The sequence below is a fragment of the Nannobrachium achirus genome (genome assembly GCF_963921795.1).
Source record: "Nannobrachium achirus genome assembly, chromosome: 21".
Taxonomy (NCBI): Eukaryota; Metazoa; Chordata; class Actinopteri; order Myctophiformes; family Myctophidae; genus Nannobrachium; species Nannobrachium achirus.
This window is the reverse complement of record NC_137828.1, coordinates 57,103,473-57,130,216: the sequence shown is the minus strand read 5'-3', so window position 1 is coordinate 57,130,216 and position 26,744 is coordinate 57,103,473. Positions and strand designations below refer to the sequence as shown.

At 46.7% G+C, this 26,744-nt stretch overlaps 1 protein-coding gene across 1 annotated transcript in view; it reads left to right on the top strand.

Annotated features, from left to right (window-relative positions):
• Positions 1-26,744, top strand: part of LOC308306800 (MAGUK p55 subfamily member 7-like) — a gene marked incomplete at its 5' end in the record, with an annotated part of 139,009 nt that overhangs the window by 98,325 nt on the left and 13,940 nt on the right. The window contains 4 exons of the mRNA XM_080751842.1: positions 6,734-6,904; positions 14,791-14,871; positions 20,779-20,872; positions 25,169-25,277. Coding sequence (XP_080607968.1) covers positions 6,734-6,904; positions 14,791-14,871; positions 20,779-20,872; positions 25,169-25,277 — 455 coding nt within the window. The remainder of the gene's footprint in view (positions 1-6,733; positions 6,905-14,790; positions 14,872-20,778; positions 20,873-25,168; positions 25,278-26,744) is intronic.

The following is a 26,744-nucleotide window of genomic DNA, read 5'->3' as shown; positions in this document are numbered from 1 at the left end:
CACTGCATTGGAAGCTGGTGCGGTGGGAAGCCCAGGGGCGTGTTTTTTTTTTCTTATTTTCACTGAGGCATTGCGCATCGGGCTACATTTGGAGACGAGACATTCCTGAATCCAAAGAGCTGTGGGATAAGACGGAGGGGGAAAAACAAATAGTGCTTGATACAAAACGCACCTATCGCAGCCAAAAGGGCCCGAGCAGCCCATTCCACTGTATACGCGTGTAACACTTGGGTCGAGTACCACTTTCCACATGCACAGAGCCGGGGCCGTGGAAACTACTCCCAGAATGTGTTCTCCCCACCCCCACCCCCCACAACACCCTAATGAGTTCACCGTTATGCGTACATATTTCAAACGTCGCGGCTATATAAGTATTAAATTTTTTTCCCCTCTTGCTTTCAACGTTTGTTTGTTTTCTGTTTGTCCGTTTCTTTCCTTGAAGCCTACTCTCATCATGTCCCCTCAATGAAACTCCATTAAAAGACCACCAATTTTCATGAAAAGAACACCGAAGGATACCTCACTTTGCCTTTGTCACAGATGGTCCGTCCTGTTCCCCGGAGCCGCATCTTGAACTGTCAGCACAGTTCAAGACATTTCTGCGGCCGTGACTCGGGCCAAGGTACGTGCTGCTGCGCGCTGGTCGTGGTTTCGTCCGGAAGCTGACTGTTTGTCGTGGGGGGTTTTAGTAGTCGATACAGGGAGGTCTCTCAGGGACGACCCCGGAAGCCGCTTTACTACTCGTGATCCTTTTCGCAGATGCCTGTTTAGCAACTAGACTACACGGAGAGACCCTGGGAGACGGGAGCATTTGAAGGACACATGACTCTCTGTGCGTGTTTCTGGACAGGTCCACTGCTTTTCGTATGTTCCCATCTCATCACCTCTTCTCTCCTCCTCTCCTCTCGCTGTTTGAACCTCTCTGGACCTTGTGGGAGTCTGGCACGTGGGGGAATTGGGGAACAAAGGCTTTTACCGGATGAGTTTTTACAATACGGTTTGTTGGCCCGCGGCGACTCACGGCTCAACTGCTGTCTTTAATGTGGATCTCAGAGATCCAGTCGCAGTCGGCCTCGGGCCGATTTCTTTTTATCACGAAGAAACCCACAACCAGCAAAGCGCGCTATGAATTATGATACAGGAAGGGAAGGGTTATTTATTGATTGAGACATGTTCACTTGAACGGATGAATGGGATTTGGTGAAAGTTAGTTTTTTTGGTTGTAGAGGGATGATACTTTCTCCTTCTGCTGATGTGGTAGTGATGGCTGACGGGTGGAAAACGCACCCGTCCCCCCGTCGCACGCAACCTCCTACCATGTGCCATCCTCCTCTCTGTTAACCTGCCAGCCTGAAAAAGACTCACACAAGCATGCATGCGTGCTTGCACTACACATAACAGGCCCACACTGTACCGTAATGGGCGTACGTAATGAGCCCACAGGAGAACTGCTAATGCTTCCCACATTCAGCACCCGAAAAAACGGGGCTAAGTGTTGCAGTGTTAAAACCACAGCGCACGGCGCGCGACGCTGGGGCCCTGAGAAGCATAATGCTCACTTAATCTCCAGCTGCCAAGGCCGGGCTCGCTTAATTCCAGAGATGTCGTCTCCATTAGCTCCGAAGACGGAGAGAGAGAGAGAGAGAGAGAGAGAGGAGGAGGAGGAGGGGGGATCCCGCTGACAAAGCCCAAGATGGTACTGGAGCTGTCAGCAGAAGTCTCCTGTCGTTAGAGCGAGCGCACCTCAGACGGAGGGGTGCCCTGCGCACGGGAGGGGAGCCCCGCAACAGGTGGTTTTGTTATGGGCCTCTTTTACCTCTGCGCTTCACCGCTCCCCGCTTCTCCCTCCCCTCTCTCTCCTTCTCTCACTCACTCTCTCCATTTCCCAGCCCCAAAAAACGGAAGGTTTGATTGGGAGGGGAAAATGGCAGTCATTTTTTATCCTCTCCTCTCCTCCCTGACATCTCGCCGAGCGCCTACGCTCGGCGTCTGGAAGACATGACCCCTTCTCCTCTACGTTGTTCTCAGGCGTCTCCGCTTTCAGACGCCCATCAGCCGGCAGATGCTGTGTCTCGAATCTGTGTATTTTCTCAAGAGGCATCTGTTATATTTTATGTACGTTTGTGTTTTGTGTTTTTTTATTTTTTGGTCAAATTTCGCGCATCATTTCTTTTACAGGCGTGGTATAGTAGCGTTTTCGCAGGATGTGAGTCCAAGGGGAGGGCAGTTAGAAATTCACAGTTTGCGGAGGCCTCGGGTGATTTCTTTGCACACATGCTGAATTTCCTACGTGGCTGTAAGATATTATCACACTGGAAAATGGGCAGGAGCATTGGCAAATTGCAGGCAAATGTGTGTTTGTGTGAGTGTGTTTGTGCATGTACTATATATGTATGTATGTGTTTGATAATACAGTACACTTGATCTCTTCCCATGTCTCTTATGTTCAGCTGTGTGTGTGTGTGTGTGTGTGTGTGTGTGTGTGTGTGTGTGTGTGTGTGTGTGTGTGTGTGTGTGTGTGTGTGTGTGTGTGTGTGTGTGTGTGTGTGTGTGTGTGTGTGTGTGTGTGTGTGTGTTTGTGTGCCTGCGTGTGTGTGTTTGTGTTTCACTATGTGTGTGAGAGACTACAAATAGAGTTATGTGCCGTGTTTGTGTATTCAGTGGGCAACGGCGGCAATTACCCAGTCACGGTGCAGCGCACGACATTAGACGGTACGGTGTGCGCGCGACCTCAGTCGAGGAAACTTCTAACTCCGCGTCCCAAGATACACAACACCCCTCCACACTGCGACACCTCAGAAGCTATGCCTACTGGCCGGCCGGCCCCCTGGCGCGGGACTCTCTCAAATTAGAACTGTGGTCAATAAACCTGATTTGACCTGGTCCCGCTGTTAGCTGGCGGTATTAGCATTCGAGGTCCCCTGCACCACATTGCATATCTGGCGTTCCTTCCTCCAACCAGCGGCTCTTGGTGCCAGGCTGGATATATCGGAAAACCTGGTCTCTGCAGGCGAGGCTGTGCACACACGCTGCTGTTCCAGCATAGCTGAGGCTTTCATGACAAGCACACACACACACACGCGCGAGTGCAAACCGTTAGAATGAAGTCTGTTTCATTCCTTAATTCTGGATCGAATTAATTTCCATCCCCCTGGTCTAATTCACCCTCCATCAGTAATGGAGATGAGGTGATGGTGGTGGTATGGGGGGGGGGGGGGGGGGGGGGTACGATGAAGACAGGTTTGGGGTTGGGGGGGGACTCTGCTCACTGTTCCATGAGGCTTTGATTTATTTACCCATGGGCAGAGGCAAGAGGAGGAGTTATTTGGATGGAGCTGTCCGCGCGGGTTTAAGTGATTATGAAGGGCCCCGGATTACCTCGGCCCCTGTCAGTCGGGGGAACGGCGATTTGTATTGACTGGCGGCCCCGCGGCTGGGCGGTGTAATGAAATGCTGTGCACCTGCCCCCCCCCTTCCCCCTCCTCCCCCCAATGAAAACAACTCCCCCCCCCCCCCGACACCCCCACAAGGACAGAGCCAATGAAACCCTGGCACCTCACACTCTGAAACCGCTCCCGAAAATCGAATGGAACAACCCCCGCACCCCGATGGCTAATAGCTAACGCCGTTATGGCGTTTTGTATAATTCGGGTGAATGGCAGTCAAACCCAATGCCGCCGCCTGGTTGGAAGTTTCTGCTCGCGCGTGCTTTCGAGAGAAATTAGGGAGTATTAATCCTGAATGTGAAAACATTCAAATTATACCCCAAATTAGTTTTTTTCAAATGATGTCAACCTTTGATGGTATTGATTACGGCGTGTGGTGTGGTATATTTCTGTGCCATTCCGGGAGGGGAGGGGGGCTTGCAGCCAAGCGTGTATGTTTTCCACTGTGTGGCAAAGGGTAATACTCCTTGGGTGGGGGGGTTGGGGGGGGGGGGTAGGTTGGAGCGGGTGGTGGGGAGGGTGCTGAATGAGTAGATTCACCGCAGCAGAAATGGCACAGACAACATAAGCCACAACTTGACCACAATGGAACAAAGTCTGCCCTAAATGTTCAGTGTAACACAATATATCCAGTGCTTGGGCACGTGTGTGCTCGTGTGTTATGGGTAAGGGGAGGACACAGGATGCATGCTGGCCTGACCATTTGCACACAAAGAAAACAATGCAAACACGCACTGTTATTATTATTCTCTCCACCGATGACTTACAGTGTGTTTCATTTGTGACTCAGCCGCATACTGTACTTTAGGTCCATATTTGCTGCATTATGAAGCGACTGCTTGGTAGGGATGGGACGATATGAAAATTTTATATCACGATTATTGTGCCAAAAGAAATCGCAATTTACGGTATTATCGCGATAATCAAAATCCATTATCCTGGGGCGGAACATTTGCCAAAAAATAGCAGATCTACAAGCTCACAATGCGTCGCGTTGCGACGCATTGTGAGCTTGTAGGTTGGCTATTTTTTGGCAAAGACATTTGATAGAGAGTGAAAAAAAGACTGTATCAAGTATGTATATCATAACTACCTTTTACCAATTACAGAGGGTTTAAGTGGTACCGGATATGCAGCTCGGCAAATAAAAGGTGAATTGATCCCAGTGCATGACGGAGGACGATATCACGATAAATTAAATCTCCACAATACGATTATCGTGAGTGTTTTTTTTTTATCACGATAAACGATAATATCGCTTATCGTCCCATCCCTACTGCTTGGAAAAGAACAGGGGCTGACAAGAGCGCACATCTGCGCAGGCCCCGGTGGTTTGAATGTTGTGGAACATATTATATTAAGGAGTTTGAGACCGTGGGGGTCGACGGGTGTCTCACTCCATAATTTCCATGCTGCCTTAATCTTGTTTGGACATCTTGCATCATATTCCTGAGTTTGTTGATCACCATTAAAACGGAAAAAAATGGAAAGCACATGACGACAGAAGATGAGCCGTGGCTCTGTTACAGACAGTTGGATGTTGGATGTGTTCTGTGTTTTGGAGATCTTTGCTGCATTTATAGCCAGCATCTGTCGCAAATATGAAACGGTGCTCTTAAACAAAAAAATTAGGGCTACATTTCTAAATTTTGATGGTGCTGTAGATCATCGGATGCAGCCACGCTCCACCAGATCGGCCCTCACAGTGTTGTTTTTGACAGCAAATTTTGATTTAGTTTTAGTCATAGTCTTTTGAATAAAATGTAATTTAGTTTTAGTCATAATTTAGTCTTTTGTTTTACAAAGTTTTTTGTTTTAGTCTAGTTTTAGTTGACTGAATATCACAAGATTTTAGGCGACTAAATCTACAGTTGATTTAGTCAACTAAAATGTATTTTGGCAGGCCTTGATGATATCGTAATGACTGATTTTACACTGGGTTGTGTGCTGAAAATTGCCGATCTACAAGCTCACAACGTGTCGCAGCACCGGAGAGCAACCAAACATAAAATGACTCTCTTCTCCACCACTCCCTCCCCAACATTTCAGTCTAGTTTTTATTTTGTTGAAGAAATTGTCAATATATTTAGTCTTAGTTTTAGTCATCACAGCTTAGTTTTTATTTAGTTTTCGTCAGTGAAAAAAACGCAGTCGACAAACATTTTTTGTCATAGTTTTAGTCGACAAAATCAACACTGGGCCCTCGTGGCGACGGTGTTCCGAGGACGCGACGCCACCGCACGATAAACCTATCAGACATGACAGCTGTCGTAAAAGCAAGCCTCGTCACTGAGCGAGCGTTATGCCCCGCCGCCAGCCAAAGCACATAATCGTGTTCTGAAGCAGCCACACACACACAGCCACACGCATAAATGCTTCGCCACTGTCTAAAAAAGCACAACCTGAACTAATGGGAAATTGCTGCTGGACGGTTATGTGGAGTGGACAACCATGAAGCAACTGGCAGTCAATCCACATAGCGGAGAATTACACCCAGAATGGTCCCAGCTTTCCCCCCTCGCATCACAGTGTGACCTCGTAGTGGAGAACGGGGCGGGAGAGGCCGCCGCCTGTCAAACACTCCAGACGAGCCCGAAAAAAAGTAACGAGAGGATGAGTCACTCGTACTTTGTCGGAAAACGGCACAACATAGCTTAAGCCGCAACTGGCGAGAAAATGAAAATGAGGATGTAGCCATAACATTCTTTATAGTCTTGTGCAGATGTTAAAGCCCTGAAAAAAGGGAAAATATATACAGTATATATATATATATATATATAACAAAAAAAACGCGTTACAGCCTTAAAGACATTATGTAGAAGAGGGGAAATGTAAATGTGTTACCAGGGGAGAATGTGAATAAACTGTTTGAATGTGAGATCCAGGGAAACCGTTTGGCCATGCGTTAAACGCTGTAGCTCCTTCACCTACAGCAGAGATCTTTGTCAAGATGCCGAGCTACACGATAAGTATGAGGTATTGGACACATACTGTACTGCAGGCCTTTTGGCCCGCTTGCCGAGATGCTGAAATGATCATAAATTAAAGTGCACGGCTGCAGGCAGTATGAGTCCTTCCGTACTATACATGCACCACTGTTCAAATGTATCTCTCTGGACAGAGAAATGTGCAAACAAATTGCACATACACGCCTCGACGGAGTCCACGTGCATACGTAACGTTGTAAGAATATCGTAACCTGGTTCACACTTTCTACATGCTCTCTCTCTTTCTCTCCCTCTCTCTCTCTCTCTCTCTCTCTCTCTGTTACCCCTCCTGGCTTGCAGCTGGGTTCAGGAGAAGCTTCCGCCTCAGCCGCAGAGACAAGAAGACCAACAAGTCCATGTACGAGTGCAAGAAGAGCGATCAGTACGACACGGCGGACGTGCCCACGTACGAGGAGGTCACGCCGTACCGCAGGCAGAGTGGAGCCAAACACAGACTGGTGGTCCTGGCCGGTGAGTAGCTGTGTGTGTGTGTGTGTGTGTGTGTGTGTGCGTGTGCGTGTGCATGCAGTTGTGTAAAGTAACTAAGTACTGTAGATGTATTCAAGTACTGTGCTTAAGTACAATTTACTTGAGTATTCCCAATATTTTTACTTCTACTCCACCACATCTCAGATCCAAATACTGTACTTTTACTCCACTACATTTATTTGAAAACTTTAGTTACTTTAGTTACTAGTTTGTAGATATAAATTATAATATTATAAAACATACATTAACAACTTTAGCCCTATCTTATAACTAGGCTTTTTGAAAAAAGCCGATGCGAAGCGTTGCGAGCTTGTAGATGTGCTATTTTCAAACACATTCGTACTTTAAGTACATTTTGTTGCCAATCATTTTCTACTTTTACCCAAGTCAATTTTGAATTCCAGACCTTTACTTGGAACAGAGTATTTCTCTAGATTGCAGTATTGATATTTTTACTCAAGTGAGAAATGTGAGTATACTTTTTCCACGTGTGTGTGTGGATAGAGGTAAGCTCAGCCACTGTATTTTTTTTAATGCCGCCACTTTCACCGTTTTAATAGCCGTGCTTACCTCACACAGAGCTAAACGTGGTTCGCACACACGCACACACACACACAAACACGCCACAAGTTGTGTCGGGCGGGGGGGACAGACCTGGCACTCTTCAATTTGGAGGTGGCCGAGAGGCCATAGATTTCAATCGCATCCCAGCGTGGTGGTGACACGCGGAATGGTCGAGTGACTCACAACCGCTCCAGCGTTCCCCAGGTGGCGTCAACCTCCAGAAATGAGCTCCCCGCTGCGGGAACTCGCCTGCGTGCCCCTTAACTTTTAGCACACGGTGGAAATGGTGCCGGCACAGGCCACGTATTAATCAGTCACGTTCGATGGCTTTCATTTCCAGCCACCTCAATGGTCTCAGTGTCCTTTCGATCTCTGTCTTTATGTTTCTTTTTTTTTCAAAGCCGCCAGAATTGTTAACACTTGACTTGGGGAAGCGGGTGTTACAAAGCCCTCCAAAAGAGCTTTATAAGCTGCCAAGGTCTTGAAATGAATTTAGCGGTTTCTCGTTCTGTATTTGTGGTTTGAAAGACGAGCGTTGCCAATGGGTGGTGGAACAATATGTTGAGCCAGGTGCAACGGTAAAGACCTAAATCATTTGAGAGGGGGGGGGGGCAAATCCTACCATCAGTTAATTCTACTTTTTCCACATTTTATGTGTGTATTTCTGTGCGTTTTTGTTTTCTTTCGTTCTTTCAGGCTAGTTATTTGTATTGGGGGAAATAATATTTCGGGAGGAATGTCACAAAAGTGAGTGGAACAAATGAGCATTCCGTACATTTTCTTGGGGCCCGTTGGTATTTTTTTTTTCTTTTTTCTTTTTTTTTCTTTATTTTCCATTTATCAAGGAATTAGATTCTCTCTGGGAATGACAACTCACAACTCTGTTTTCCAGGCTTCCGCTCTTCACGAACGCTGCAGATGCCGCTGACAGCTGTTTGAAACAGCCGTGAATTTTAGCTCAATGTGAACGCTTTTGACAACGAAGGCTAGAGCACGTTCCCCCCTCCTTTTTTTACCCTCTCTCTCCGTTTCTGTCTCTCTCTCTCTCTCTCTCTCTCTCTCTCTCTCTCTCTCTCTCTCTCTCTCTCTCTCTCTCTCTCTCTCTCTCATGAGTTGTGTTGTCGGGGTATTTCTTGGCACCAATCGGCAGAGGCCTTGGTCTCAGAGCAGAGCATGGACTCCATCAGGCGTGTTGCTAATTAGCGTTAGCCCCATTTCCCTGCCAGCGCGTCACAGCCTCATGCCGAGGATGCTGACCCTTCCCCCCGTCACGCTAATGTAAATATTTTCAATTAACTTCCACAATTTGGGCGACAACCCACGGGCAATTTCACACCTAACGAAGCAGCAGCCCAGAGAAAGGGTCTGCTTTATGTTTCTCCATTTCAGTATGCCCCCCCCCCCCGCCCCCTTTTTCTCTACTCCAAATTTACTTTTTTTTCCTCATCAGACGTTGTTTCTCTCCATCTCTCGTTTTCTGCTGGACTGGACTTATTTTCTCCCTGTTTCTGTCTGCCTTCTCCACACTGCACATTTCTACACACTCAGGCCATACTTAATCGTAAGATATTCATGGTCCAAGCTCACAATGCCTAGTGATGGAATTAGAATGTTCTTTTACAGACATATATACTCAGATATCACCTGGTTCTGCGATTCGGGGTTTGCCCGTTGATGCCGGCTGCGCCCGTTGACTCACAACGTGTTGTTCTGCAGCGCGTTGTTGTGAGCTTGTAGATCGGCTATTTTCAACCTGCAACCAAGTGTAATTGTGACATTGTGACAGCCATTGTGACGCCATCAATGCCCGCCTAAATACATCGACTCGAGTCTGTCAAGTAAAAAGTCAGATGACTAAAACTAAAATAACATTTTAGTCAAAAGACTATAACTAAACTAAATAAAAACCTGCTGTCAAAATCAACACTGTCTCGCAGTGTATCGCATTCATTTAATAGCGTGATGGTCCAGACGAGGGGAGGAAACGAGGCATGCACTGTAAGGTCCTCCAAACAGGACCCAGGCTCCTGTGCTTTCCTTGGCCTTGGCTCCACTCTCTTTCCACTTTGCTTAAACACAACACATTCCTCTCATTGTTTTTATATCTAGACGTCCCCCAAAGCATTTTTTGGGAATCCCTGAAGGCTTTTTTTCCCCCCTCTCAATAATGCAGACTCACTAAAGGTCGACCATAATCACTAATGAGTGACCTGACGGCAATCGCCCACACTTTGAACGGAGCCCGTTTCAAAGTCTCCAAGATATTCGGTTTCAAACACAAATCAAGATGCTTATCTGTTTTTGTACATTTTATAATCGGACAGCCAACCAAAATATATTTTAACATGTGTGCAGCTTCTTTTTTTCACTGCCCCAAACCGCTGATGTTTTTGAAGGAAATCTGATTATTCGATTGGACGGAAAGATCTGTCGATGTCCGCGCTTTTTGCTTTGCCGTAGCATGAGGTCAGTTGTGTTTCACGGTAACCTGACACACGCGGTACAGGCGTTTTGACGGATTCAAGTTGTTAGTTCGGGGTGAGGCCTAACCCACGTCTACATCAGTTCCTCCATCGCTTTGGCAAGCCAAAATAGTTTTACAAGGCCTCCAAAACTTTATTGGCTACATAATAAATAAACCATTTTTCTTTTTTTTCCTATTGAAAACTTCCCATTCATATAGTAGTGCCTGCCTATGAATTTGATTGTATCCATAACAATGTGAAGGTATCCCGCCAGTGCCCCGCGTATAGCATTTTAGTGCTTCCAGCTCCAGATATATGCTTTCAGTTCTGGCGTCATGCACTGAAGATAGCAGATCTACAAGTTCAAAACTCTCATCGCGGCGAGTTGTGAGCTTCATGTGAATCCGCTGTTCTCGGGCGTTAAGTGTGAGGCAGGCAAGGCAGGCAGGCAGGCAGGCAGGGTTGTGGCTCGGTCAAGCAGGCCAACCTCAGACCCAGCGTTGTGGGAGGCTTGTGGGGGGCTTGGATCGGGGCCTTGCCAGGGCCCGGCCTCGGCCTCGGCCCTCTCTCAGCGCTAACCGTATGTGATGTGCTCCGCGTTTGGCCTGGAAGTTATTAAGCTCCGCAATATTAAAGGCTGCTTCTCTAATGAGTGCCGTAATGAAGTCTGACACTTTTACTGGCACGGCAACCTGCGGAGGCCAGGAGCACCCCATGCAGGCCTCGCCTCCTCCCAAGGAAACAGAGAGAGGGAGAGAGAGGGAGGAGAGAGACGAGAACACACACAAACACAACATAAATACAGCAGTCTAGTCTCAAGACGGTTGCGGAGAAATATGCAGTTTTTTTTATTGTGGCGGCTAATTTTATTAGCTTGCCATTGTGTCCAGGGCTGCATTGTTTGAAACAAACAATGCACAAAGCGGGTGCCTTGTTTGAGGTCAGACGTTTGCAGGACCCCAGACCACAGTGGGGCTGCCTCTGCCTGTCTTTAAAAAAAAAAGAAAAAGAAAAACGGGGCTGCTTTGGCAGAGTCAACGGTGTGGTTCAATGGAGAATGGGGCTTTTTTCAAGCCCAGCCCTTGTTCCACAAAGGTATCCTGAAGATGGCCCCGCTGCCATACTGTTATGGTTAATGAAACTGCCCCACACTAGGCGGTGATATACAAGGTGAAAACGGCTTAATGGGATAGCAGCGCAAGTGGGGCTGTTGGTCATATCCCAGCAGGCACTGATCACTCTGCCGATCTCCCGTGAAAGCGAACATCTGTCGAGAAGACGCTCTGTGTGTGTGTGTGTGTGTGTGTGTGTGTGTGTGTGTGTGTGTGTGTGTGTGTGTGTGTGTGTGTGTGTGTGTGTGTGTGTGTGTGTGTGTGTGTGTGTGTGTGTGTGTGTGTGTGTGTGTGTGTGTGTGTGGAGGCCCACAGGGCTGACCGGTCTGTCGGCACCGCCGAGATGGGGGCTCATAAAAAGGGCCAGCATCACCACGCTCTGCCTCCCCCAACACCTACATCAACACTCGCCCCGTGGCCTCCTTTCGAACAACCCCCTGTCGCATTCCTCCCGCTCGCCCCGAAACAAATTCCAAACGAACTCCTCGTTTCCTCGCCTTAATAAATCACGCGGGCCCTCAAACCCCGGGCTTCTCTCTCTCTCTCTTCATCCCCAAAAACGTTCTCTATCATTCTCTCTCTCCAGGCCTAAGATTGATTGCTGTCTTCGCTTGGACCCCGTGCTTGTTTATGCGAGACGGTAACCACAGAACGCCTCACGACGTTGGCCCAAAAAGGGTCGGGGGTATTTTTATGTCTCTCTCTCTCTCTCTCTCTCTCAGTTTGAATGCGTAGCGGGGTGAACGTGTGGAGGAAACAGCTTTTATCACTTACAGCACTCTCACAATAGGTCTCGAAAAACCATGTGTGTTTGGGTGCAAAAAAAAAAAGGAAAAAGGGAGTTTGGGGTGTGAAATTGTCTGCGTGTGTGCGGCGCGCCAGGGCCGAGAAAGATCTCTCATCTGCGGAGAGGCCCAGAGATTGTTCTTAAAAGAGCCTCTGTGTCCACACCTATTTATCAGGCGTGTAGATCGCTGCTGAGCTTCCTGGTTTGGGCCCGCACATGAAATGCAGGGGAACGTCGAGAACAGAAAGCCCTCCTCGCTTTCTCTCAGCACCAGACACAGACATCAAAAGGGCTTGAGCCCCTGCCCTTTTACCTGTCTGTAAAAAGGGCCCTCTCCAGACCATGAATGCAGTTTTTACTATGGTGAAAGAAATGCAAATGTCCCCTTTCCATGACATATCTGAAGGCAGCATTCAAGAGAATTGCCTTGTCCAGACTCTCCTGCAGCATCTTATGTTGAAAGAATTGCCCTCTCTGTGTAGAAATCCATGCGGTTACGCCACATCTCCAGTATTGACTTGATTATGCTTAGTTTAGTGTGGTATAAAGCACCGGAAATAGCCGACCTCCAAGCTCACAACACGTTGCAGCGCGACCCGTTGTGAGCGTCTGCGGAGGTCTGCTATTTTCAATATTTCCAACAAAAGGCCCTTTTAGAAATGTCAGCCCCTGCCTCTCTAACATTCTCTGCACGTCCCTGCTCAGCACAGAGCTTGTCTCGCCGAGCTCGTCTGCCATCGTCCCCCCCCCCCCTCTCTCTCTGTTTCCACCTCGCCCGCCTGCATCACAGAGTGAACTCATTGTCCATTTGTTTTAGAGAGCAGTTCAACCTGCTAAACACATTTGCCTGCTGAAATGAATTTCCAAACCCGGGCCCTGATGCGATCCGAGTGGCTGCCCAGAACGCCAGGCATGTGAGGAATCTGGAACCTGGATCAGTTCTCTGTCCCCCCCGTCTTCACGCGAGCGAGCGCGAAGACGAGGGAGGCTGCTGTGAAGTGCAGGGGCGCGCTTGTAGCCTCCCCGCCATAATTGACTTTCTTGTCCGAGCTATTTGAGGACATTGATACGAGTCGGTTCCAATTAGGATCATGTTGCCCCCCCCCTCCTCATCCCCAAGTAAACGTGGCTGAAGTACCGACGAAGGAGAGAGGAGGGAGACGGATGGAAACATTTAGAGAAATATAAAGGAAGACTAATACACTGCAAAAAAAAATCTGGATCGTTAATTCAACGCTCAGTGTCCAAAACAAAATCCATTAAATTAACTCTGTGGAATTTTATTGTGAGTCTGCTATTGAAAATAAACCCATAAAGGTATGTCATGGAGCTTTAGACAAAACAATATGCAACAATTCTGTCTCTCTCTTTCTGTCTGTCTGTCTGTCTGTCTGTCTGTCTGTCTGTCTGTCTGTCTCTCTCTTTCCATCTATTGGTATCTCTGTCTGTCTCTCTCTAGCTGTGTCTGTCTGTCTGTCTGTCTGTCTGTCTGTCTGTCTGTCTCTCTCTCTCTCTCTCTCTCTCTCTCTCTCTGTGTGTGTGTCTCATACAGCCTCCACTCTCCCTAGTGGGGATGTGATGGAAAATCCAGCTGTCCTGTGGGATCGGTGCCTTGTCGATTTTTCAGCCTTTTGAGTAGAAACAACAGAGCAGTGTCTTGGCACACCTTGGACGCAGCTCTCCCTCTCCTCCTCTCTCTCTCTCTCTCTCTCGCCTTCACTTTATTTTCGTTCACTTTTTCCCCCCCTCTCTTCATTCCTTTTCATGCTACAGGTTGGCTGAACAGGAGGTCCTCGGCCAACTACATCTAACATCTCTTTGGCTCACGGAGCCTGTGTGTGTGTGTGTGTGTGTGTGTGTGTGTGTGTGTGTGTGTGTGTGTGTGTGTTTTTTGCGTGTGTGTGTGTTTTTTGCGTGTGTGTCTCCTGTTCTGGTGCGTAAACACGTCAAGGTTTGACCTCAAACCCATCCATCAGTGTCCGCTAGACTGACGGCTTGTAGTGGGAAGCCGTTCCAGTCTGGCCCGCGTCGCTCTTTCTCTCACCCTCAATCACAGACTTGTCTTCCAGCACGTTGCCCCTATAGACTGATGATTACACCTACAGTAGTATACCCCAACCTGGAGCCTTGCTTCTCAAACTCCTTTGGCTCAGGGGCAGCCCTGTAAATAACTTTTCCATCCATACCCCTGATTTACCTTGTTATTTTTGAGCGGTACTAACCGCTCCTACTGTACATCTGGCTTTGTATGTATGTATGTACGTACAGTATGTATGCATTTATGTATATAGTATGTTGTGTGTGTGTGTATGTCCCACACTTGGCCAAGCTTTGCGGGACGCTTAATGAAATGAACTCACTTCACAATGGGTATAATTTTTGTCATATTTTACGGTACATAAATATGTGAATCTGATGTGGGGAGAACGTTCACCAAAAACAGCCGATCTACAAGCTCACAACGTGTCACATTGTGACGCGTTGTGAGCTTGTAGATCGTCTGTTTTTTGGCAAAGAGATTTGGTGTAGATTGAAAGATAACGCACCAAGTACCGCGCAATTCAGGTGTTTTTTCACCAAGTATAGAGGGGTGATTAAACTGAATTCCAAGGACTTCCGACGTAAAAAAGACTTATTTGGGATGTTCCTTTTAGGCAGCGTGTTTTAACTGTACTTGTACTGTACTACAGTACATTATTTTAATGTATTGTCTATACTTGTTCTGTTCTCCACTTTTGTCTAATAAAATACTCAATCAATCAATCAAACTGAAGCGATATTGATCAATTCCAAATATCATCAAAGTATTCTGCGGCACCCCTGGTCTGGACTTGCGTCGCGGCCCTCCACACTGTGAGAAACCCTGACGTAGAGAGAGAGCCGGTGATGGATGTGGTCTTAATGTTGCATGTACTGTGTGTGTCTCTCTGTGCGCTGCAGGTCCCACGGGGGTCGGTCTGAACGAGCTGAAGAGGAAGCTGCTGATCTCTGACCCGCAGCACTTCAGCGTGACCGTGCCTCGTAAGTCCACTATAATAACCCTTATACTCACTGGGAACTCTCAGGGTTTGACATTGGGAATACACACACACACACCTCCCTGGATATGTAGTTTGGTTTAGTTTAGTTTATTTCGATCTTCATCAACAATTAGAACAAAATATTTCCCACTGTAATCCAACATTTCCTTCTGGTTGATGGAAAAGGCATAGGCTGAAGCTCAAAGCTTATTTTTGCCTGAGCGGCAGCGGCTCAGGGGTAGAGTTTCCGTCATAGAACACGGAGGGTTCCCCAAGGGTTTCCTGTTCGATCCCAGTCGGTGTCGAAGAGTCCTTGAGCAAGACTCTGAACACCTTGTTGCTCCCGGTGAGCAGATCGGTGCCTTGCGTGGTTTCCTCCGCCATCGGTGTATGAATGTGTGTGTGTGTGTGTGTGTGTGTGAATGGGTGAATGTAATGCACAATCTATGTAAAGGGCCATGGAAAAGGCGCTATAGTATAAATGCACCATTTACCATGTGGATTTAACAGTTAACAGTTAAAAAGGTTCATAGTGAATGAACACTCAAAACATTCAATATTTACATTCAAGACTTCATTCTAATATGTGTGTGTGTATGTATATATACACGCACGCACGCATGCACACACGCACGCACACACACACACACACACACACACACAGGTGTATGTGCAGTTTCAACTCTTCGGTATTTACTGCTCTTTTCCTGCAAATGTCCTGCTGGTTTCTTTCCCTGTTTTGCCTTTCAAATTTTTATGGAGAATGGAGCGTGTTTTTGCAGAAACTCGCAAATGCCAAGAAACCAAACAACTCCATTCCCATTGAAAAGCAGAATCCACCTTCATAGGTAGATTTAAAACTTTGAAGTCAAAGAAGGTCATAAAAATTGTAAAACTAGCTGATCTACAAGCTCAATGTTCTGCAAATCCCCTGAAAATCGACTGTCTTGCCAATGGCATGATTGGCAGAAATGAGTCATGAGTCAGGCAGAAACCTTGTATCTCCAAGTTTCAAATTTGTATGTTTTTTCGCAAAGTAAAGCCCTGCTTCATCATACAAGGCCGTCGCACAAAAGTATTGAAAACAGCAGATCTACAAGCACACAACGCCCCGCACCGCGAGGCGTTGTGTGCTTGTAGATCGGCTGTTTTCACTAGTTTAAATCCTTTTTAAAAATGATAAATGCAAAACGAACGGTTTTGGACACACAAGGTTTTCACCCGACAACGACGATATACTCTATATCATCCATGTTGGGCAGAAACCCTTAGCTCGCTTTTTCGTAAGTTAATTAACGCCCTACTTCTGCAGCGTCACTCAGAAGTAGCAGATCCACAATGCGGCGCGAACGCGAAGCACTTTGAGCTCGTAGATCTGCTGCTTTTGAATCTGAATCCTGAAAAGGAACAGGTTTGGTCATACGAGGTTACTGCCCGACATATATAATACTTTTTACATATACCGTTGTTTCCTGTTGAGATTGGCACATTTCACCCAGGTTTTTTCATCCCACTTACGTCATTTTGTCTGCTGACCTCACTCGGCAACGAAAATAAAAATAACACAATTCACAGGAGGCAAGCAGTGATCACCCCATGATGTGCACTGCAATGTAGTTTCAAATGCACTACATTTGCAGGTGCTTTTTGAGAGTGAAAAAATAAGAAGACACGTGTGCCAAGCTCAATAGGGAACAACAGTATGAACAGATATGTATTTATTTACCAGGGACAGTGCACATGAATCAACATGTCAGTTTTCACATCCATGTAAATGAACCAGAGTTAGCCAAAAGCAAATTTTCATCTGCAGTCCACTGACTCCACTGTGTGTGTGTGTGTGTGTGTGTGTGTGTGTGTGTGTGTGTGTGTGTGTGTGTGTGTGTGTGTGTGTGTGTGTGTGTGTGTGTGTGTGTGTGTGTGTGTGTGTGTGTGTGTGTGTGTGTGTGTGTGTGTGTGTGTGTGTGCGCGTGTGCGTGTGCTTTACGAGCAAGTGTGTTTTAGACATTGTGTCCACCCTCTCCCAGACCAGAGTGGGTGGAATTGGGGGGGGGGGGTTGAGATGGGGGTCCTGCTGTGGTCAGTGGAGCTTGCGTCTGGGACCCTGCATATGTTTGCAATTCATTGGCCACTGACTCTTAAAGGGAATAAAAGTGACCATTTAGCTTCCTCCTCCTGCACTAGGAGGCCAGAGCAGACCGGCTGCACTGTAGGTAATCTGTTGTCAGGTGCTTATCCCACGACAAATGCATGCACTTCAGATGACAGATACTCCTTCGTGTGCATCGATAAATTGTCGGCCTCCTTTGTCATCGGGATAAGTTACTCTCTGCCGCGGCTCTGGCCCGACTGTCTGGTTGTGAAGGATCCTCACGCACGGCAAACCGTTCACGAGGCACAGTCTGCATTCTGCAGCACGACATCAACGTACCGTATGGGACGGCCAGATCGAATGGCAATTGCACAAATGCCCCTAGGGCTGTCACGATTATGACATTGTACATGACGATTAATTGTCACTCCAATAATTGCGATTAACGATTTAATTGTGTTTTTGTCGTTGACAATTACATTTCTGTTTGGCTTGTAGGCTTTGAAGTTGCACATGGCAGATATGACACATAACCTAAATATACAAAGAAATGACTGACATATTTGACAACTTTATACTTAAAAAAGAACATTGATAGTGGAAATAGCCGATCTACAAGCTCACAATGTGTCGCGATGCGACGCGTTGTGAGCTTGTACATCTGCTATTTCCACTATTTTTTTACTTAAAAAAAATATATGAAAACTTTTCAACATGGAAACGATTATGACGATTATGAAAAATAATCACGATTATGTCAAATAATTGCGATTAGACGATTATGTAATAATTGTGACAGCCCTAAATGCCCCTCAGTGAGTTTTTAGCAGCAAATCAAAATAATCACTCTGGGTGAAGGATGTGGGGTGGCACAAACAGAGGAGGGGACGTCTGTCATTGACTAATGCCCAACACCGGCCCTGGGGCTCTCAAGGTCCACCCAGCCTGTTGTTGGCCTCCTTTGTAATTGTCAACTTCTCACAGCCGTCGTGACGAGGCCCGGTGATGGAGGGAACTGTGTTTTTCTACCTCCTGAAGACATGCCATTGCCCTGCCTCATGATCTGGCTCCAGGGACGTGCTGGGCCCCTGATTCAGCCAAAAGAGTTGGAGAGGCCCTCATTGCGCGCTATAGAGAGAGATCTATCTCCATGCTGCTACTCAAAGATTTGCCATTACAGATCATGACAAGTGACGAGCCAGTGGGCCAATTACATGAGTTATATTTCGTCATTGTCGGGTGGAAACCTTGTATGTCCAAAACCGTTTGTTTTGTATTTATCATTTAAAAAATGTATTAAACTAGTGAAAACAGCCGATCTACAATGTGTGCTTGTAGATCTGCTGTTTTCACTACTTTTGTGCGACGGCCTTGTATAATGAAGCAGGGCTTTGCTTTGCGAAAAAATTTACACATTTGAAACTTGGAGATACGAGGTTTCTGTCCGACAGTGACGATTTACTTTGTTGGCCGCCCAGCCCCCAAAATGGAACGAAGGCCAACATTTTATTTTTTATTTTTTCCTAATGGCCAGCCTGGACCGGCCGGGAATGAACCGGCCGTTCGGGAGTTGTCCCGCTTTTCCCAATGGCCAGCACGTCCCTGTCTGGCTCCATAACCACTCACTCTCTCTCTCTCTCTCTCTCTCTCTCTTACTCCCTCCTCTCCTCGCTGCTCCCCTTTCCCCCTCTTCCCTCTCTCCTTTCCTCCTTTTTCCCCCCGGTCTCCTCCTCCCTTTACTCTAAGGACCAAATGACAACTTGCCACGGTGTCTGAGCGCCGTCCAACATCACCACTTTTTAACTAGGCTGTCCCCAGCGTTGCCAACCGTTTTTTTTTTTTTTCTTTCTTTTTTTTCGAGTCCTTGAGCAATTCCGAGACGACGTCCCAAAAAGCCAACATGTTGGGGCCGTATGAATCCGCGTGATTTATGCCCGTTTAAGCAGGGCACCAGAGTAATTGCACATTTACCGTTCCAGAGGCTTGGGATGAGGCTTGCGACAAGGAACAAGGGAGGGAAAATAAAGCGAGCTTGCGGATATTAATTGCCATGTTTGTTACATGCCGCACGGAGTAATGGATGTGTCCTCGCCGACGTCTGACACTTGAAAATGTCCCTGGTATTAAAATGCCATTGGCCCGGGCCTTTTTCTCCTTCCTTCTCTTTTTTTCTGGGTTTCCACAAGGCCCGTTAATTGTTCACAAATGTGACCCATGATGCTTGTGTTTAATATGGCCCAGACACACAGACAGATTGTGACCCATATAGAAGACGTATGGCACAAGTCCTGGCCCTCCTTGAGAGGAAAGAGAGACTCGGAAAGTATCTCTCCTCTCCATTTCTTTTTCTCTCTCTTTTTTTGTCTTTGATTACTGCCAACAGACAGATGGATGTGTTTAACACTTGCTGTTGTTTCAGATTAAGGCCGAAAGCGTTACCCCCCTCCCCCCTTTTGTTAATTTGAAAAACGGAGCTCCGTAGACCACCAGCTTGTGGCCCCGGTTAAAGCTTTGGGTTTTATTTTTTTTATTTTATTTTTTTTATTCCTCCCCCCTTGTCGCTGTAAAATGTAAACCAGCCGTCTAAGTAACACAAGCAGTGTTGCAAGAAGCCATTAGAGTGGTGGGGTTAAACATTTTGATTCCTGTCCAGGACTTTACTGATATTTTCCATGATTTTGGAAATGAATGGATGCAGATTCTTTTGTTGCGCTGTAATTTTTGTGAGCTACAAAACAGATGCCAAAATAACGCATGGCGTGGGCTGTTGGGTCTGTGCTGTGCTGGGTAATGGGCATTACATATTTCTGATTGTGGGGCATAAGTATATGTTTTCTTAAAGACATGGCTTGCTTTTCCGGGATAGGGGTACCTTTGCCAGAGCCGTTGATAAAATCAAATCAACCCTCTTCAGGCAGGGAAGGCTCGCTCCATGACACGACGTGTGTTGTATTTCAACCCCACTGGTCAGCCTCACATTTAAAAAGAAAGTCATGGAAAAGGGACATTTGTCCCTCTGTCAGGTCACAGCTGTGGCACGTGCCGCTGGAAAAGGAATAAAGCAAAGGAGGGGGAAAAAAAGCAGAAAAAAACAACAACTTGGCCGTGGTGGTTGTAGGAGCGGTGATAAAAGTTTTAATGGTTTGTTTTGGAGCTCGCTGGAACGTGCGGACAATTTGTCCGAGAGGCGCTACCCCGCTCACCTCCGACCTCTGTGGCGCTCTGGAAACGAGAGCCGTGTGGCGCAAGTCGACCCCGCGACCTCTGCAAATCCGTCGGAGCCGTCCTCTCGCGCTCCCTCCACGCGCAGCGCAACTCTCCCCCCCCCCCCCCCCCCCCTACCCTCCCCTACTCCGCTTTTCTCCCCGTTTAACGGCAGGGGTTTATAGCCAAGTAAATGTTGGGACTTGATGTTAATGAGAGCTCCCAAACTCAATTACCTTGCAGCGGCGAACATTGGTGGCTAACGCTGCGAGCTTCTGTTTCTATGGGGGCACCAACGGCTACGTTACAGAAGCCAAATTTAATAAGCCACAGTAAACCACGACTGCATGTCAGTTAAGTGTCTGAGTTTAGTGGCGGAGCGCTACAGGTTGTGTATTTTATAGCGCTGTTACACAATCATATATACAAGGGTTGGCATGGCGCAGCGTGCTGCGCTTCAGACTTACTGCGATGTTAATAGCGAGGGCCTCCGTTCAAAATGCTCTGCCCCAACGTTGAGTCAGACAGTCTGGGTTTGAGGTAATCACTCTCTCTCTCTCCCTTCCCCCCGCTCTCTCTCTCTCTCTCTCTCTCTCTCTCTCTCTCTCTCAGACACCAGTCGAGCCAAGAAGAGCCAGGAGACGGATGGTGTGGAGTACTACTTCATCTCCAAACATCTCTTCGAGACGGATATCCATAACAACAAGTAGGCACAGCTCCCCACAAAATACCAGTAAACAGATTGTAATTTTCGAGACGGAATAAAAACCTTCAAGACCTGTATCTGTGTTAGACACAGTGCTACAGTTTAAAACATAAATGGTCTCTGATCTGATCTCTGTGAACTCCCACTTAAACCCTAAACATACTGTAGTTGTAGGCATTTAGCAGACTCTCTTAATCCAGAGCGATTTACAATAAGCAAGTACAGCGCAAGGTAATACATGCCTGGCAATAGTACCAAGAACCAATCGTCAGTCTAACAGTAGAATAACAACCCAAAAAATCAATAATGAGTACATTGAAACTAAATATGTTCACTGAATGTTAGCCCCATCATAGGGATGCTAGGGACAGGGTTCCCACTGTCATGAAATTCCTGAAAATATTTTGAAATTAGAAAAATATTTGTCCAGTACTGGAAAAGTTTTGGAATGTATCAAGGGTCCTGGAAGGTCCTGGAAAAAAATAGCTATGCATTGTCTTTGGTTATTGATTGTGTTAACCTCTGAAATGACAAATTAAACATGGGCCAAATTGTCAAATATTAGAGGCAGAAATTGTGAAAATAGCCGATCTACATGCTCACAACGCCTCGCAACGCGAGGCGTTGTGAGCATGTAGATCTGCTATTTTCACAATAAAACCGTGTTATACAAAATTCCTCAACTCTTAGTGCTCGTCAGGGTGCCGGGGTCCCCAGTTCAGATATGATTATTTCGGGGGCCACGGCCTGAACCACTGGCATACACTACCTGTCTTTGGGCATTGTGCAATGCCCAATGCTGTTATTGAGCTGAATTATTGTTCTATAGTCCTGTGAATTGGGTTAAATATTCTGGAAAAGTTTTGGAAAAGTTTTGGAAAAGTTTTGGAAATTAATTGGTAAAAATGTGTGGGAACCCTGTAGGGGTCAAGCGGTTAAGCATGTGTGGGGAATCAAAGTGAAACGTGTTCTCTACAATGTCCTTCAGCCACTAGAGGCAATGTACCAGTCCAGAGCTGCAGACCATACATAGTATGCTGCCACTTTGAAACGGCCCTCTCCTCTCCATCTGTGTGCTGCAGACATCCATCTGCGTAAGCGAGTGTGAGTTAGTGTTGACAGGGCCGGGGCCTGCGTTGGTAACAGATCTCCTGACACCGGCCTCAAGGTCTCTCATGGTCTCTCCCCGCCTGTCTCGGCTTCCGAACAACCCTCTCAGTCGCCCGCTCTTCAGTCTGGCCTCCTGGTAGCCGCCGCCATCCGACAGCCGCACCGCAGGCCGCCTCGACATCCGCACCCAAAATGCAAAACACAAATCGTAATGGACGTAAAATTGATGGATGCCTTTCGCCGATTCTCACACAAGCGGGAGAGACCGGGGGGAGGATGCATATACTGAACAGGGTGTACAGCCATAGCATTTAAATTCACGCAAACATGCCTATAGCACAACAGGAAGGCTGTGGCACTGAGAGAGTGTGTGGAGGGTCAAAGCATGCAGAGAGGGGGTGGGGTGGGGTGGGGGGTTGAGGGTAGATGTATATTTAGACCCTGTTGTGGTGCGGGGCGAGACATGCAATGTTTTCCAGGGAGTCGGTGAGGGTGAGCTGCACCGGCTGTGATGTGGGCCCGACGCGTGGGACACTACGGCGAAAATTACAAGGCTGTCCCGAGCAGCGAGATGGCCCTGTTTGCGTTATGCCTCGTTGCATGAACCAGAAACAATGCAGTCCGCACCAAAAAGGCAAAAATAATAATGTGGGGTCCAAGCACAGAAGATGATAAAGAAGATAAAGATAATGACTTTCAGAAGAAGATGAAAAAAACTGTTCTACTTCTCCCGACCCATCGGTTGCGCTCGTATTCCTCGTAATAAACAATATCCAAACAAAAACATGGATTCTGACAAAGGACACCTAATAAGAGCGGGTTAAGAGCTACAACCTTTATGTAAACGGACTGCAACGCATGACGTAACTTCCGTTAACCGCAGCACTTCCGCCACTTCCGGTGTCTGTAGGTTCATGCCGTTTTCATCGGCTATTCTGACCAGGGTGGGGTCAGGGTCAACGAGTCATCGTTAACCTATGTTACATAGCCTAGGATAGCTGGCAATAATAATATGCACAGTGGCCCATCTACAAGCTTGCATTGCAGGCTTTTAGATCTGCCATTATTTGCCTTTTTTGGACTTTTTTCAGCTTATTTTCAAAGCTTTCCTAAAATTTTGAGGTCCTCACAAGTATAGTAGTAGTGTGCGTGCGTGTCATGTCCGACTTTCCCAAGGGAAACCCTACTCTGTCTGGGTTAAAAATGGCAGGCGTCCATACATTGAAGCTCAACTACACAGTCAAAGCCCCATGCAGCAGCATGCCCTCCTCCTCTACAGCATTCTGTGTACCACCACCACCACCATCATCATCATCATCATCATCTCCTGTGACGACGAACAACAAGCCAGCTCAGTCCCAGGCCAGAGAGCTGCAGGGCATGCATGACACTTTAAATACAGGCTGCTGCTGCTACTGCTGCAGCTGCTGCTACTGTATGCTCTTAAATGAATTTCCCATAACCAAATATGAAAGTTGTTATAGAGACTTAAGGTCTCTCTCTCTCTCTCTCTCTCTCTCTCTCTCTCTCTCTCTCTCTCTCTCTCTCTCTCTCTCCAGAATGAGTAAAACTCTGTCAATTACTATACTAAAAAAAAGGTCTTTCCTCGACATGGCATCAAGCATAGCGAGGCAGTAGTAGTGGGAAAGCATATTTTACTTATATTAAGTAAAAGTATCAATACTGCAATGTAGAAATACTGTTACAAGTAAAAGTTGGGAATTACTCGTTATATGCAGAATGATTTCAATAAAAAGAAAAAAAGAAAATAGCACATCTACAAGCTCACAATGCGTCGCATCGCGACACATTGTGAGCTTAGATGTGCTATTTTCAATGGCCGAAATATACTGATATAAGTAGTTACTGTATATTTAGTAATAATAATCAAAATGTACAAAGTACTGTAACTTAATAACTCAGCAAATACTTGTAGTAAAGTAAATGTATAATATTTGTCTCTGAGATGTAGTGGATTAGAAGTAAAAATAGATAGAAAATTGGAAATACCTCAAAACTGTATTTGAGTACATTACTTTTCACCACTGCCAGGCAGTAGTTTGTCCAGCTCTCGTCATAATCAGGCTAAAAGCTGAACACATCCTCTTATATGTTGAAATTCTTCCCACGTCGGAGCTCTTCTGCGTGTCTCGCCTGACTTTTTTCGTTACTTTATTTCTTTCTTTGATTTGGGGGTGAAATGAACACCCGGTGGCTTTAGGGCTGATTGGTGTGAAGGAGGGGGAGATTATCAGGGTCGGAAACATGTTTGTTTGCTCGTGTCACTCAATAGGCTGTTTTTTCTCTTGCCCCGGATTAGTGACGTTCAAGTTTTCTTTTTCTTTTTTTCTGGATACTTTGGAGCAAGCAGGCGTTACTGATTGAAAGGGTAACATGGGAGATTATATAAAAGCCGGCTTTTGCCAGAACCTCTGGTTTTCGCGTTCCCCCCAAAGAACTCTATCTTCAGATCTGTCAGCGGTGGGGAGACTAATCTCCCCTGTCGCCCTGGTGGATCCGTAGGGGTCATTTATTCTCTGAGCAGAATCTCAGGAGTGTGCGTGGTGGACACGGACAGTAGAACAGATTTGGAGGAGCTTCTAACTACTCCTCTGGCTCATTTAACACTTTTAGTGCCAGGAATATAATTAATTGTTTAGCTACCGTGTGCCGCCATTGACTGCGCTTTATTTTGAAGAACCGCTGAAGCCACGATCGTGTCCATGTTGTGGAAATTCACTATGTTGTCATATCGATCAGGATGTTTTCTTTCACGCGGAAAATAAAAAAATGTTACTGCGGCTGTCCGTCGCTTAGATATGGGCCGGTGAAAACAAGCATTTCTCTACAATCGACGCGATTTTGGAGAAAGATTCAGAGATAAAGCCGTTTCTTTGCAGAGCAATGCATAGAAGCCAATGGAGAGTATTCGCTTCCTGATGGCGTCGCCCAAAGGATCATGGGAGATTGAGTTTTCTTTCACCCGCGGTAAAAGAAAATTACACTGACGCTTTCCCGGATTTAACGTTAATGTCCACCTACTTTTTGCAAAAGGACAACAACGTTATCATTCAGAGGATCACTGCACTTTCCTCTCTGTGGCTTTAGAATTGTCCTGTCCTGTCCTATGTATGTGTCTCACCCCTTTCTGTCATTCTCTCTCCTTCCATACACCTTTTCCCTCAGGTTCATCGAGCATGGCGAGTACAAAGGGAACTACTACGGGACGAGCTTGGACGCCGTGCATTCCGTCCTCTCCAAGAACAAAGTGTGCCTATTGGACGTCCAGCCTCATGTGAGTGTCGAGCCCCCTGACAACCTCCACCCCAACACACACCTTTCCCTCCCTCCGCACCCCTCTACCCGCCACACCTCCGTCTCTACCTATCTCACAAGCACATCTCTCTCGCTCTTTCTCTTTTCACAGAGGCCCACGGTCTCTACTCCCGTAGGCCTCGCCGGCTGCTTACTGGGTTACCCAAAGCCCGGGTTTTTGCGGCGGCATTTTTAGGGAGCAATTACAGCTAATTCCCTCTATTTGAAGATTTCCTCTTTGGTTTATGTGTCTGGGTGGTTGGTGGTGATCGGGCCCTTAACCTATTTAGGCCTAGAATTATTGAATGCTTTAACCAGTGAAAAATAGCAGATATACAAGCTCACAGCGTGGCACCAAGTGCCGCGCTGCGAGCTTGTAGATCTGCTATTTTTGAAAAAGTCGTGAAAATGTGTGCAAATCTTTGAATATATGTATTTTCAAAGCGAACGTTTGTAACTCAAATTTTGCTTCTGGGTGGTCCCTGGAACAAAATATTTTGAAATGGGGGTCCGTGGCCTAATAAATATCATTTTGGGGGTCCTTCACATGAAAAGGTTTGAGAACCACTGACATAGTAGTCTCTCAAGAACAGACTAACTGAGCTCCAGTCAAGTGAAAAGGACCTTTTCTTTGACGATGGCTGGCCAGATTGCTGACATAGAAACATAGTTTTTTTCCAAAAATCTTCAAAAGGATTCAAAAGACACTTATAGAATCGGGTCAAAATTCTAATTTTCACGATTTTTCAAAACTTGTATATCTGCTATGTTTTTATATTTAAAGCATAAAATATTGCGTCATAATGTGTTCAGGCCTAAATCGGTTAGACAAGTGGCCGGCATTTCGCTGTGGCCCCTCACAAAACCCTGCCTTGCTCTCCGGGGCCAAGGCTCACGTACTGCCCCGTCTGTGCCCTGCAGGCTTTGCACTGTTTGTTTTCCCTCAGTGGATAATGACACGCAGGCACAACTATACCATTATATAGATTACCCTGGCATGTCCGCAAAACCACCCTGACCCGAGTGCCACTGAGAGTCGGCCGCGCCGCCGGGGCCTCCGCAGCCCGGCCCTCAGCGGGGCTTTGAAAGCACTCGCACGCACGCACGCACGCACGCACGCACGCGAGCGGGCGAGCCTGTTTGTGTACTGTATGCAAGCACGTACAGTATGCATACACACATTTCATGTTCATGTGAATCAGAGATCGCTTGCATCCGCTGTACTGTACTGTACTCGGGATGGGATGATAAATGATAATAAACCCTAACAATAATCATTATCTTGAAATGATCCTCCGTCATGCACCTTTTGTTTGCCGAGCTGCATATCTGGTACCATTTAAACCCTTTAGAATTGGTAAAACGGACCTGGAAATAACATATTTTTTCACTCTATACCAAAGAAATAGCCAATCTACAAGCTCACAACGCGTCGCAACGTGGCGCG